Genomic DNA, 13,053 nt, shown 5'->3' on the forward strand with positions numbered 1-13,053 from the left:
TCACGCAGGGTAGCGTCCCAGAGCACTTGCGGAATAACAAATAAACAGGCAAACAAATCAAAACAAACAAACAAGCAAACAAAATTACATTCAGATAGCTCCTTTTATGTCAAGAGGTTGTCCCAAGGTGCTGGACAGTCGAGGATTTGTACCTGAGCTGGGAGTTGGAATCAGAAGGGGTGGAGGGCAGGAAGGGTAGCGGTAGGAGGGTGACTGAAGGCATGGTCGAAGAGGAAAGTCTTGTGGCGGGCCTTAAAGGAGGCAACGGATGGGGTGAGGCGAAGTGACTGTGGGATGGTGCCTAAATGGTGGGAGCAGAGAGGCTGAAGGCCCGACCGCTGATGGTGGGCTGCCAGGGTGGGGGACGAGGAGGAGGCCAGAGTCTGCCGAGCAGAGGGAGCGGACATGAGGTTAGCGAGTCACAGAGGTAGAGAGGAGCAAGGCTGTGGAAAATAGCTGCAATACTGGAAACACCCAATAAATCATTATATGCTATAAAAATAACAAATATATTGGATTTCAAGACCAGGATCTCATTGTAGCATTTGAAAGATTTTTTATGCCATTTCCTAGATTCTGAGATCTTCTGAGCCCTTGTCTGAGGCTATTGTTTTATAAATACTCTTGGGGATACATTATTCTCTCTGCCTATACATTATACATGAATGGCTGTAAAATATAATTGTAGGAAATAGGTATAACGTGGCTACCAAAGACTTGCTCACACCATATCACCAGTACTATTGTCTCAAAAGTTTTGTTACAGTGCCATGCGATTCTTTGTCCCGTATATTACACACTGTTCAGAACTAGGATCTCAGCTTAGCATTTGAATGATTTTTTTAATATCAATTCATAGCAGGCCTTCAGCCTCTCTGCTCCTCCCTTCTTCTGTGACCTGCTAAGTCCATATCGACCTATCCTCTCCCTTCAATCTGCAGGCTATCGGTGGTCGGACCTTCAGCCACTCTGCCCCCACCGTTTGGAATTCCATCCCACAGTCCCTTTACCTCGCTCCCTCTCTTCCCTCCTTCAAGGCCTATCTCAATACTCTCCTCTTCGAACGGGCCATGGGTTTACCCCCAGCCTTGCCGGGTTCCACTAGCTCCCTCCCCCAAAGGATAGAGTTCAAAAAATCTTCATCCTTGCCTTCAAAGCCCTCCACGGCCTTGCTCCTCCCTACCTCTGTGATCTGCTAACTCCATGTAGACCTGTCCACTCCCTCTGCTCAGCAGGCCCCAGCCTGCTCCATGTCCCTAAGTGTCCAGCTCCTTGGGATGTCCTCCTGATGTGAAAGGTCCTATACAAATGTAATTTGTTGTTGTTTTGATGGAGATGTTGTGCAAAAACTGCTTTTATGTATGATAATATAGATAGAAATTGTATTCTTCATAAAGACTTGTTTTCACAGCAGCCCTAAGCTTCTAAAATACAAACAGCTTGAGATTTAAAATCAACGTGATTCACTACAATTATGATAATATTAAGTAATGGCTTTGGACTTGAAATTTAATTAGATATATTGCATATGTTCCCCTGATTACCAGATTTCCAGGCCATTTAGAATTAACTTACATATTGTCGTGTCTTAGGACTTAGGCAGATACAATTATTATTCACTTTGACTGATTGTGGCACTTTGCTGTGCACTTTAAGACAGTCTCCCGATGTGAAAGGCATTATATCAAATGCCAGGATTATTTTGTTTTCCCTTGTTAGGTCTCACCATTGTATGTTCAATTTTGTCAGATTGGTTTCACACTATGACTGACTCAGTATTAATGCAGTATCACAAGAATGCATGTACTTTGAGTAACAATTCTAACTGCATATTATTTTTAAAACTTCAAATGAGTTCAACATGTTTTTATTGAAAATGTTATGTTTATGTGCATACAGTATATTCTGCTAGGCAGAGTTGGGATCATAACAGTTAATATTGTGTACTCCACTACATGGAAGACATATTACCTGTAGACTGTTTTCATAGTTTTTATCCCACAATTCATATAAAATAAATGCTATTCTTTCATTGCTTGCAATGAATTTGTTTGGTATTAAATTAATCATCAGTGAACCATTAATGTTTTCTCCCTAGGATACAAACATGTCGTTTTCAGTCTGTCACTCTTGTGTTTTATGTATAATTTTGAGGCCATTCTTTCTGTTACTGGTCAACTCTGTGCTTTTCCTATAGTATCTCTCACATTTGTGGTGGCCCAATCCTCTCCTGGAGTTCACTTGATATTCTTTCAGAGTAATATATATAATAATCCTTGCATTTGTTATCGCGCCTTATCACGTCTTAGAGACATGTCAAAGCACTTCACAGAATATACTGTAAAGTGAATTGACGCACAACAGTGTCATCCAAACAGTGTGGATTGAGTGATCAAATTATTATTTTTTTTGAAAGTCCTATCGCTTGCGAGGCGAATGCTCTAACCAATGTGCTACAGGACTCCACCTCTTGTAGCGTATTATTTTGAGCAAAAGTCGAGAGTCAGGGAGAAACATTCAAAGTATTCTGTTTTCCCCCAGATTGGCCACTTTCTTTTTTTTCCTTCCCCCATCCAGCCAGCAACAGGAAGGATGTATGGGTAAGTATTCTGTGGGTGGTGGAGTAGGGAGATTGTCACAAGAGGGGGGTTGGGCCTCCCCCCCCTCCTTTTTCCTGTTTATATTCCTGTACAGAACTGTCTATGTGAAACAATTATAGTTTGCCCACTGAGTTACCATTCTGTGCACAAATGCATATTTTTGTTTCGGTTTAAAGTGACACCGGTGTTAATCTAAGGGTGTACCACTCACAACAAGTCCAAGCTTTTAAACTTTAGTATTGGAATTATGCAATAGGACATCATTTAGCCATAATAATGTCAAATAATAATCCCTCCAAAACCCAAACCAATAATAAATAGGTCATTTTCAATCTACGACTGTTTGTGGGACATTGCTGTGCGCAATTGGCTGCCGCGTTCGTCCACAAATATAGTTAATTTGCTTTACAGTGTGTTCTGTGAAGCGCTTTGGGACGTCCTCCCGACGTGAAAAGCGCTATATCAAATGCAAGGATTATTATTATTATTATTAAATTGGATATTTTCCTGCCAATACACTAAACAATGATACCGTTATACGCAACCTAAAGGATCGGAGTATTTTACTCAATTCAAGATCACTGAAAAAAAATACAAAGGATTTTAGCTATTTACACTCAGATATCTGAGCAGTACATGAGAGATTGTGGATTTCTGTTACTTGCTCTCATACACAAGTCTGTTGGTGATACTCTTCCACTTCAACCAAGGGACCCAATCGGTTCACCAGAGATGTGCATTGAAACATTTTAAGTGGCATCATTCATTCTGGTCGATCTTTCACGAGTCTTTGCTGCCAGTTTCCAGTGGCAAAGAGGGAAAAAAATAGAGAAGAGTGAGCGACTTGGGTGATCTGCACGATGTTGGAGCTCAGGGAGGGAATGGCAGACGTTTCGTTTCAGATCGTTTTCCCATTCAGGAGCAGGAGGTGGAGGAGGGGGGAGAGAGGAGTGGGGAGAGAGGAGGAGGGTAGAGAGGAGGAGGGGGGGAGGAGGAGGGGGAGGTGGAGGAGGGGGGAGAGAGGAGTGGGGAGAGAGGAGGAGGGGGTAGAGAGGAGGAGGGGGGAGAGGAGGAGGGGGGAGGTGGAGGAGGGGGAGAGAGGAGGAGGGGGTAGAGAGGAGGAGGGGGTAGAGAGGAGGAGGGGGAGAGGAGGAGGGGGTAGAGAGGGGGAGGGGGTAGAGAGGAGGAGGGGTAGAGAGGAGGAGGGGGTAGAGAGGAGGAGGGGCTAGAGAGGAGGAGGGGCTAGAGAGGAGGAGGGGGTAGAGAGGAGGAGGGGGTAGAGAGGAGGAGGGGGTAGAGAGGAGGAGGGGGAGAGAGGAGGAGGGGGTAGAGAGGAGGAGGGGAGAGAGGAGGGGGGAGAGGAGGAGGAGGGGAGAGGAGGGGGAGAGGGGGGGGGAGAGGAGGAGGAGGGGGGGAGAGGAGAGAGGAGGGAGAGGAGGAGGGGGGGGGAGAGGAGAGAGGAGGGGGGTAGAGAGAGGAGGAGGGGGGGAAGGAGAGAGGAGGGGAGGAGGAGGAGGAGGAGGGGGGGGGAGAGGAGGAGGAGGGAGAGGAGGAGGAGGGGGGGGGGGGGGGGGGGGGAGGAGAGAGGAGGGAGAGGAGGAGGAGGGGGGGGAGAGGAGGAGGAGGGGGGGGAGAGGAGAACTTGGCCAATCACACAGAGTAGGGAGGTCTCTCCTGGTCCACAGTATGAGATGCTCAGTTAAAATTCCGTCTCCTGGTTTCAACCCAGTGCTGAAGCATCGAGACTCGGGCGGAGAGCCGAGAGCCTGAGGCGCCTCTCCACCGAGTGAGCGAGTGAGAGTGAGTGAGTGAGTGAGTGAGCGATCACAGCCTCGAAGCACTTACAACGCTTTGACTTCCAGGCGACCGGACCACAGCCATATGGACTTCAGAGATCTTTGCTCGTTTTATTTGCGGCTTCACTGTGAAACTGCGCCCTCGCAGCAAAAGGTATGTAGGGTTTATTATTTTTTGGTGGTGATGGTGGTGGTGATGGTGGTGATGGTGATGGTGGTGGTGATGGTGATGGTGATGGTGGGTGAGGGGGGGTTTAAAAAGTTGTGTTTTTCTCTTGTTTTTTCGAGCTGCTCGACTTCGTTGTCCATTTGAATGGAGTTTGAGCTGCAATTGTCTGTGGGGGTTTTGAACAGTATGTCAGGAATTTACTGTGTGGACCTTCGTATACGAAACACCATTCACGTTGATTCACGTCCCCTCTATTCCAAATGATCCGTTTTTTTTTCTTTGAAAACCAACTTAAGTGTTTCCACACTTTATTTCGGATGTTTTGTGTTGCTCTCCGTCCCGTAAGCACTTCGTGTTGCCTTTGAGTGCATTCACACTGATGCTGTCTTTCTGGTGAAGATCACAACTTAAATCAACTGCACAGATTGCACATTGCATTCACAATGATTTCCATCCCTGTCCCCCACTCAGTATACATCACTCACTCTCCACCCCCCCTCCCCCCCCCCCCCCCTCCCCACCCCCATCCCCACCTCTGTTCGTAATTTCTGTCCATTTTTTTTCCCTTTTAAAAGTCTTTCTTCCCTGTTTTTATTTTAATTCTGCAGTCTGCATTGAATGTTTCGGTTTCGTAGTAATAAATAGTCTTTGCATTTGATATAGCGCTTTCCACATCTTCTCGACATCTCGACGTGAATTGACTGTATATTTGTGAGAGCCTTTGACGACTGAGCTAATTGATGTGAACGATTCCATCATTTCTATGAGTGCATTTACCACGATAAGTATTCTTATAAGCGACAGGAGAGCCGCTGTGTTCATTCGACATGGTCTTTTCAATCAATCTGTGAGTTGAACTGAGCCAGATTTTGAATTCAGACTAAAGTTTGAACGTACAACAAATCAGCCCATCATTAATGATGCCATTCTCTGAATTCAGGAACCCATGTACTCAACTGAAGTGTGACAATAAATAAAGTATAACCTTGCATTCCCCCTATATAGCATTACCAAAAGCGAACTCACGCCCAGGAGACCGCCTTTAATTTCTCTTTGAAATGTAATATTAATAGGTGAAAAGAAATGAGCATAGGGTGCCACACCAGTGCATGTATTGAACTGCAGAGCTCTGCTCCCAGAGGTGATTTTGCATTGCAGCTTCTCGAGAGAGATAGGATCTTCTTGGCTAATTCACGTTATTGGGCGGGCGGCTTAGATAGTTCTGTTGTGGGAATAGGAAAGGATCAGGAAGTTAAACACAAAAATAAGTACTGACCCCTGATATTAGATATGCCCCTAGAGTGAGATATCTTGTACTGTTAAAGAGGAGAATAATTCCAGATGGTTGTTGGGTCAAAAACAAAGACTAAACATAAAATATGATTTATTTTTCATGGCTGTGTTTTGCAATAGTCTATAACATTTATTTCCTCTGAATAAAATAATAGGCCAACTATATCTATGCATTCCTCCTTCTCTCCTTCCTACCTATGGTAGCATGATTCAGGTTCACTTGGTTAAAAGTCCCCGAATAATACTTTCCTAAAAGTGTTTTGTGGATATACAAAAAAACACAGTCCATCGTAATGCCAGGGACTCCTCGCCTCTAGATTCCGCCTTCAGATGTTTTCAAAAGAGATATCAATTGAGGTTGTATGTCTATATGAGAACGTGTAGGGAGAAACGACCAATATTCACGACTTTAGTGACAGTTTTCCTGTCAGTGCTGAACTGGTGTTTCTCTCTTTGTTCCAAGTGCTCATTCAGGATTTTCACCTGTGGTAGAAACATCCTGGTTTATAACTATTCTGAAGCATGACCAGGCTGGTGTGTACATTGTCAAATAGGGGAGCAATCTGTTTGCTTTCCGCCTACTTGTTTCATTGGGCGCCTGTGATCTCAAATCAAAGTGTTTTTCTCCCAAGGAATGTTACAGAGGGTTTGGAGGGTGTAGAGACTTTCATTATGTTTGGGGCTGTTTATACGCTTTGGTTAGGTGCCAGCTGATGGCTGTTTTTCTGTTGTGGTTTGTTTTCTATGTTAAATTGTTCAGTAAAACAATTAACTTGTGCTAGCATTGCAGGGCTTCACACTTATTCACTGACAGGGAACTTATGTGAATTTTTTTAATATGAGGAACTTTGCTTCCTCAAATTACACAGAGGAATCATGGTAGACACTGGTGCTTTATATAAATAAGCTAACCCATCTGTTGGTATAATTCATGAGCATATTAAGAATGTAGTTTGTGACCTAACTATATTAATGTAATATGGGCAGTGTCATATGTAATATACAGTATTTTATGTGCTACATAGTTTTAGAGGCATTTGGAGATCTTGGATGTGAAGTGGCAATTTGAGATCAACTGATCACCTAAACAAATTACTTAAAATTATTTTTAAGAAAATGGTCACTCAATCCACGACTGTTTGTGGGATACTAGCAATTGGCTGCCATGTTTCGCTGACAAAATACAGTCAATTTACTTTACGATATATTCTATTAAGCGCTTTGAGACGTCTTAGTGACGTGCTAAGGCGCTATATCGAATGCAAGTATTATTATTAAATGCCTCATGTGTTTTAGGTTCATTTTGAAGCTGCAGCTTCAAATCTGTGGAAGAATGGGACATCTTTCCTACTCTGATTGATGGATTAATTTGTAAATTTGTGCCTCACATATAATGAGTGTAACTACAGTTTAGATAGAATTCAAGATATTTTGTTGGGTAGGATTTTGCTGTTGAACTTCTAATAACAAATAAACATTGTGTAATTGGCTTAAGGGGATTTGACAAAGTGTGCAGCTAATCGTATGCTTCTAATGAATCACAAATAGTTCCAGTTGTTGCTGACTCAAAACATAAACTGCAAAATCTGAATGACCATTGTAAAGGAAACAACTATATAATTATGTCGATGCTTTTTTTCAGGAATTCAAGCCTTTAAGGAATTTTGGGGGATTGTATGGATTATAATTTTTTCCTGAAGTTTAAGAAAGTATTTAAATAAAATACCCAATTATTATGGAAAACTAGCAAATATTTGATTGTTCGAGAGAAGAACTTTGCCTTTTAACCAGATTTTCAATTCTGAAAACAATATCCTACTGTGTGTAACACTGGTCTAACATAAGTTTTTCATTTGTTCAGTGTTCTTTTCATCAATATTTAAATGTTATATACAGTTATATTATGATGCAAATAATGTAGCATCTGTCTCAGTTGATGGATTAGTTAAAATGGTTTGTTACACATAAGACACTTGGGGAAAAATAGCTTTTTTGTGGATCAGATGACTGAACAGAAAGTAACCCTTTATTGATGTGCTATTTAATACAATGATGAGAAAAACTAACCCAAGTTAAGAAATAGATGTACAGAAGCAAAGCATAGAACAGGAAGTGGAAAGTGTGAAGTCATATTAATGAAACTGACAAAATGTATGGAAATATTTGTAGTTTTGCAACTAGTTTATAGAATGAAACATTGTTATATGTGAACAATGTTGAAATGGAGGTAGCGCTTTGGGGATCCTTACATAAAGTTGCCTCTAAATAGANTTTTTTTGGTCAACCAGGTGTCTGACACATGTGGAAACCTATCACTGTAGTTAACATTATCCAAACCAGACGGAGCATTCCACCTATGCATGCCATCTACACCTGGAAATTCCCCTGTGTCTGGAATGGGATGCACACTCTCTCACTGAAGTGAGTCATCCTGCTTACCTAATTCTGGGGAGTTTCTGGTGCAGATTGGCAAGAGCCAAAGCTTGAGGACTCCCGAGTGTGCGTAGGGTACTGTGGGAGTTTAACCCACTAAAACAATATAACTTGCCACTGAAAGCATTGTTTTGTAAGCTACCACTTCTTGTCCAGCTAGGAACAACACATTAATAATAATCCTTGCATTTGATATAGTGCCTTATCAAGTCTTCGAGACGTTTCAAAGGGCTTCACAGAATATATTGTAAAGTGAATTGACTGTATATTTTGTTGGTGAAAAATTAGATTTGCATAGTGCCTTTCACGTCTGAAGGAGGTCCCAAAGCGCTGAAAGGATAGGACCATCGTATCTGTTACGGCTTTAGCTTGCAGAGTTAAAAGGAGCTGAGTGGGAAGAATCCCTGCTCCCAGCAACCTGCTAAATAAATGTCTAACATGAGCAACAAAAAACATTCTGCAGCGCAGAGAGGTAGTAACTAATTCAGAGTGCATGAAGAAGATCTGGGTGAAATTATATGGAAACTGCTATTTAGATTTAAATCGTCTATCTCCACTTTATTTTAGAAAGACAGATAATATACATGCATTGAGATGGTCCCAGCTCAAACAATGCTGTCTGCAATGTACAGATGTATTTAAATATTCACAACAGTTATTTGACAGTATAAACCAAGGGTCTCAAACAACTTATATTATTAGCGTGAGTAACATGAAGACACCAGCCAACTCCAGCAATCAGAGGTAGGAGTGTAATGTGTTCACTTTGATCAGAGTCTGGCTGTTTAACATCTGGCAAATGCATTAGATTACTACGTCACAGAAAATCAGACCGCAGGTTACATTATATTTTGTTTTACATTTATTTGCATTTTATGCATTGCAATGTTGTGCTTTTTAAATTTATTTTTGCACTTAAAATCCATTCCTTTGTTTCAGCATTTGATGAAATATAATCTACCTTTTATCTATCTTCTCTCTCTACTAATATATGTCTGTCTGTGCTTCAAGAAGGATCTCAATAACCGATTGACATAAACACATGATTTATACCTCATCGGAGAGGCCTTGCATCTGGGGGTGACATGGCCATATTTGTTTTGGGGTAGCTCCTATCGTTATTTTCAGTTTTGTATTTTTTGGTGGTCACCGAGTCAAAGCGGCGCTGTGGCATTGCGTGTCACAGAGCACCAACGTAAGTACTCGCACACAACAGTTACTCCTGGTGGCTGGGCGGCTGACCGTGGCGCTGTGGCATTGTGCATCACAGTGCATGTATGTAGCCAAGCGGCAGGTACAAAATAACAAAATAACAAAAACCAAATTACATTTGTATAGCACCTTTCACGTTGGGAGAACATCCCAAGGCGCTGGATAATCAGTGTTTCGGACCTGAGCTGGGGGTCAAGATCCAGCAGCAGGGGAAGGAGGGTGACCAAAGTTAGGGTTGATGAGGAGGGTCTTGAGATGGGTCTTAAACAAGGCAAGGGAGGCAGTGAGGCTGAGTGACTGTGGGATGGAGTTCCAGAGGGTGGGGGCAGAGTGGCAGAAGGCCCGCCTGCCAATGGTGGGGAGGGCGAGGCGGAGGACGTGAAGCAGGCTGGAGCCCACTGAGCGGGAAAGTTGGTAGGGGTTTAGGAGGTTGCAGAGATAGGGGGGGCCATGGAAGGCTTTGAAGGTGAGGACCAGGATCTTGAACCGTATCCTCTGTGATGGGAAGCCAACGGATGGGAGTGATGGAGTTGCGAAGCCTGGGGAGGGAGAGGACATGGGCTGCACTTCTGGATGATCTGCAGCCTATGATGGGAGGAGTTGGGAAGGCCAACAAGCAGGGAGTTTGCGTAGTTGAGCCTGGATATTATGAATGCGTGTATGAGGGTCTTGGCGGCCTGCAGTGTGAGACAGTGGTGGAGCCGGGCGATGTTGCAGAAATGGGGGATGGTAGAGAGAGACATGGCATGGATGTGGGGTAGAAAGGATAGTTGAGGATCAAACAAGATGCCAAGGTTCCGGACTGGTTCCTTTGATGGTGCATACTCCACCAAAATAAAGAACACAGACAAAACTGTGGCAAAACCACGGCAACAACAACAAAATAAAATTTTTAAAGAGCCAATTCCTCCTCCTGAGAACTCCCAAAAGGAGTCCTCCCAGATGACTATAGATAAAGATGAAATGTCTGTTTGTATGTCAATCTGCATTCCATATTGGATCCTTTGGTTGCAAGCAAAGCTACAACAGGTACAGCTAGTTTACTTATATGACTGGTTCTAAATAGGCAGATTGGTATTAAAGTGTGTTTTACTTCTTAACTATGGACAATGTGAAGTAACAATTGCTGATGTGTTCTAGGAGTGAATCGAGCCCAGATGGAATTTTAAATGGAAGTGGCAACGTGGTAAGGATTCGCCGACATGGTTTACGGACAGATCTTTGGAAGGACTGTAGCAGATCAAGATCTTATTAACATAAACGTGGGAGGATTCAAGCAAAGAGTAGACCAAAGTACCCTCCTAAAGTTTCCTCAAACCAGACTTGGAAAATTATTGAACTGCGACACGGAAGAGGCTATTTTAGAGCTTTGTGATGACTACAGTGTGGTGGACAAAGAATATTACTTCGATCGGAATCCCTGTTTATTCCGATACGTTTTGAACTTTTATTATACAGGAAAACTTCACGTCATGGAAGAGCTGTGCGCATTTTCCTTCAGCCAAGAGATTGAATACTGGGGGATTAATGAACTATTCATTGACTCCTGTTGCAACAACAGGTATCAAGAGAGGAAAGAGGATGTGGTGGACAAAGACTGGGAACAAAGGAGTGAAGAGGCAAGCATTGATTCTTCTTTTGAGGAATTGACTTCCATGGTCAAAAATTTGGATACATTTGACGACACTCGGTGTGGAAACATAAGAAGGGCCATGTGGGTCAGGTTAGAAAATCCCGGTCACTCTCTCTCAGCAAAAATTATAGCAGTTGCTTCCCTATCTGTTGTACTCACATCCATTGCAGCCATGTGTGTTCACAGCATGCATGAGTTCCAACGGTTCGATGAAAATGATAAGGAGATAGTAGACCCTGTGCTGGCAGGTCTGGAGATTTTGTGCATTACCTGGTTCACCACAGAGTTTATTGTGAGGCTCCTAGTTGCACCATCCCTTGACAAATTCTTCAAAAATGCATTAAATATTATTGATTTTGTCTCGATTCTACCCTTCTACATCACTCTGGCAGTAGAGACAATGGACGAGGGCAACGAGGATCTGGAGAACATGGGTAAAGTGATCCAGATCCTGCGTCTGATGAGGATATTCCGTATCCTCAAACTTGCCAGGCATTCAGTGGGGCTGCGCTCCCTGGGAGCCACGCTCAGGCACAGTTACCACGAAGTTGGACTTTTGCTCTTGTTCCTTTCAGTTGGAATTTCAATATTTTCCGTCCTTGCCTATTCTGTTGAAAAAGATGAAGAGGAATCGGGTCTCCATAGCATTCCTATGTGCTGGTGGTGGGCAACCATCAGCATGACCACAGTTGGTTATGGGGACACATACCCTGTAACTCTACTGGGCAAACTGGTAGGCAGCATCTGTATTCATATGTGGGATTTTAGTAGTGGCTTTACCAATAACTATCATTTTCAATAAATTTTCCAAATACTATAGAAGACATAAAATGGCTGATCTTGACAATTGTAATGTAGAACTTAAAGATGATTGTTCTGATTTACCCTATGTTAATATTCGGGACATGTATGCCCAAAGGATGCATTCTTTCATAGCCAGTATCTCTCCAGTTGCTAGTTCCAGTGCCAGTGAGTACACCACCGATGCCTCTAGCATCCAAAACCTTGAAACAGTTTATACAGCTACAACGGTTGAGAACGGTACAGCAAAGTAGACAGATCTGCTGTTTCTTATGTATTTGCTAGTTACCCTGCTTTCCAATGGAGTTTGCATACTATTTATTTACTGCACCTTAAAATTCTCAGGGTTAAACATCTGGACACAAAAGAGCTAATTAAAGGACTATAGATTATTAAAGTGAAGGAAGCATGTCAATTCAGTTACTAATGAGAACTTTATGCAACAATGAATGTTTATGTTTTTTCTGTTTCAAAAGTGAATAACCATGCAATAATAAAGTTAGTAAAATGCAAAAATATGATAATGATTGTAGGCGTGAAAGACTTTATGGTAATGATTGATATGCTCGCTTTTTGAGGGAAATGAAAAGAAAAAATAAGAATTGTACAGATTGGATATAGTTTTCGTAACTGTATGCAGAATGATACTGCATGAAAGGACAACAGTTGTTTTTTTTAAAAAATCTGTATATAAAGTAATAAAATTCTTAATATATATAATATATCTCCAAATAGTGTAACCTGTGTGTTTCGTCTACCCTAGTGCATGCTTTATACTGTTTATATATTCTGAAATAGTATCTCTGACCTAACATGGAGTCCTGTAGTGTATTGGTTAAGGCACTTGCCTTGCAAGTGAGAGAACCTGGGGCAAGTTTCCTTAGCCCACACCATGCTCTGTTCACCTAGCAGTAAGTAGGAACCCGGTTTTTAGACGATTGGCGCATTGCTTTTCCCGGGGTAATAATCCCTTCAAAACAAAAAGATCCTCAGTACATCAATACCAAGATTTAATACTTCATAGTATTGTCCCACCCTATATGGCCAGTCTTCTTCAGTAATCCCCATCTCCCCCACGCTCGCCTGACTCCATTAGCTCCCTATCCTTTGGAAGAT

General features: G+C 42.5%; 1 protein-coding gene across 1 annotated transcript; it reads left to right on the forward strand.

Moving 5' to 3' along the window:
* Window positions 1-4,432: 4,432 nt before the first annotated feature.
* Window positions 4,433-12,582, forward strand: kcns3a (potassium voltage-gated channel, delayed-rectifier, subfamily S, member 3a). The gene is given in 3 exon segments (XM_007900402.2): window positions 4,433-4,550; window positions 10,644-11,887; window positions 11,889-12,582. Coding segments are annotated over 2 exon segments (1,485 nt in total). The 5' UTR covers window positions 4,433-4,550; window positions 10,644-10,705; the 3' UTR covers window positions 12,192-12,582.
* Window positions 12,583-13,053: the final 471 nt, after the last annotated feature.

Source organism: Callorhinchus milii, unplaced genomic scaffold, assembly GCF_018977255.1.
Source record: "Callorhinchus milii isolate IMCB2004 unplaced genomic scaffold, IMCB_Cmil_1.0 Scaffold3, whole genome shotgun sequence".
Taxonomy (NCBI): domain Eukaryota; kingdom Metazoa; phylum Chordata; class Chondrichthyes; order Chimaeriformes; family Callorhinchidae; genus Callorhinchus; species Callorhinchus milii.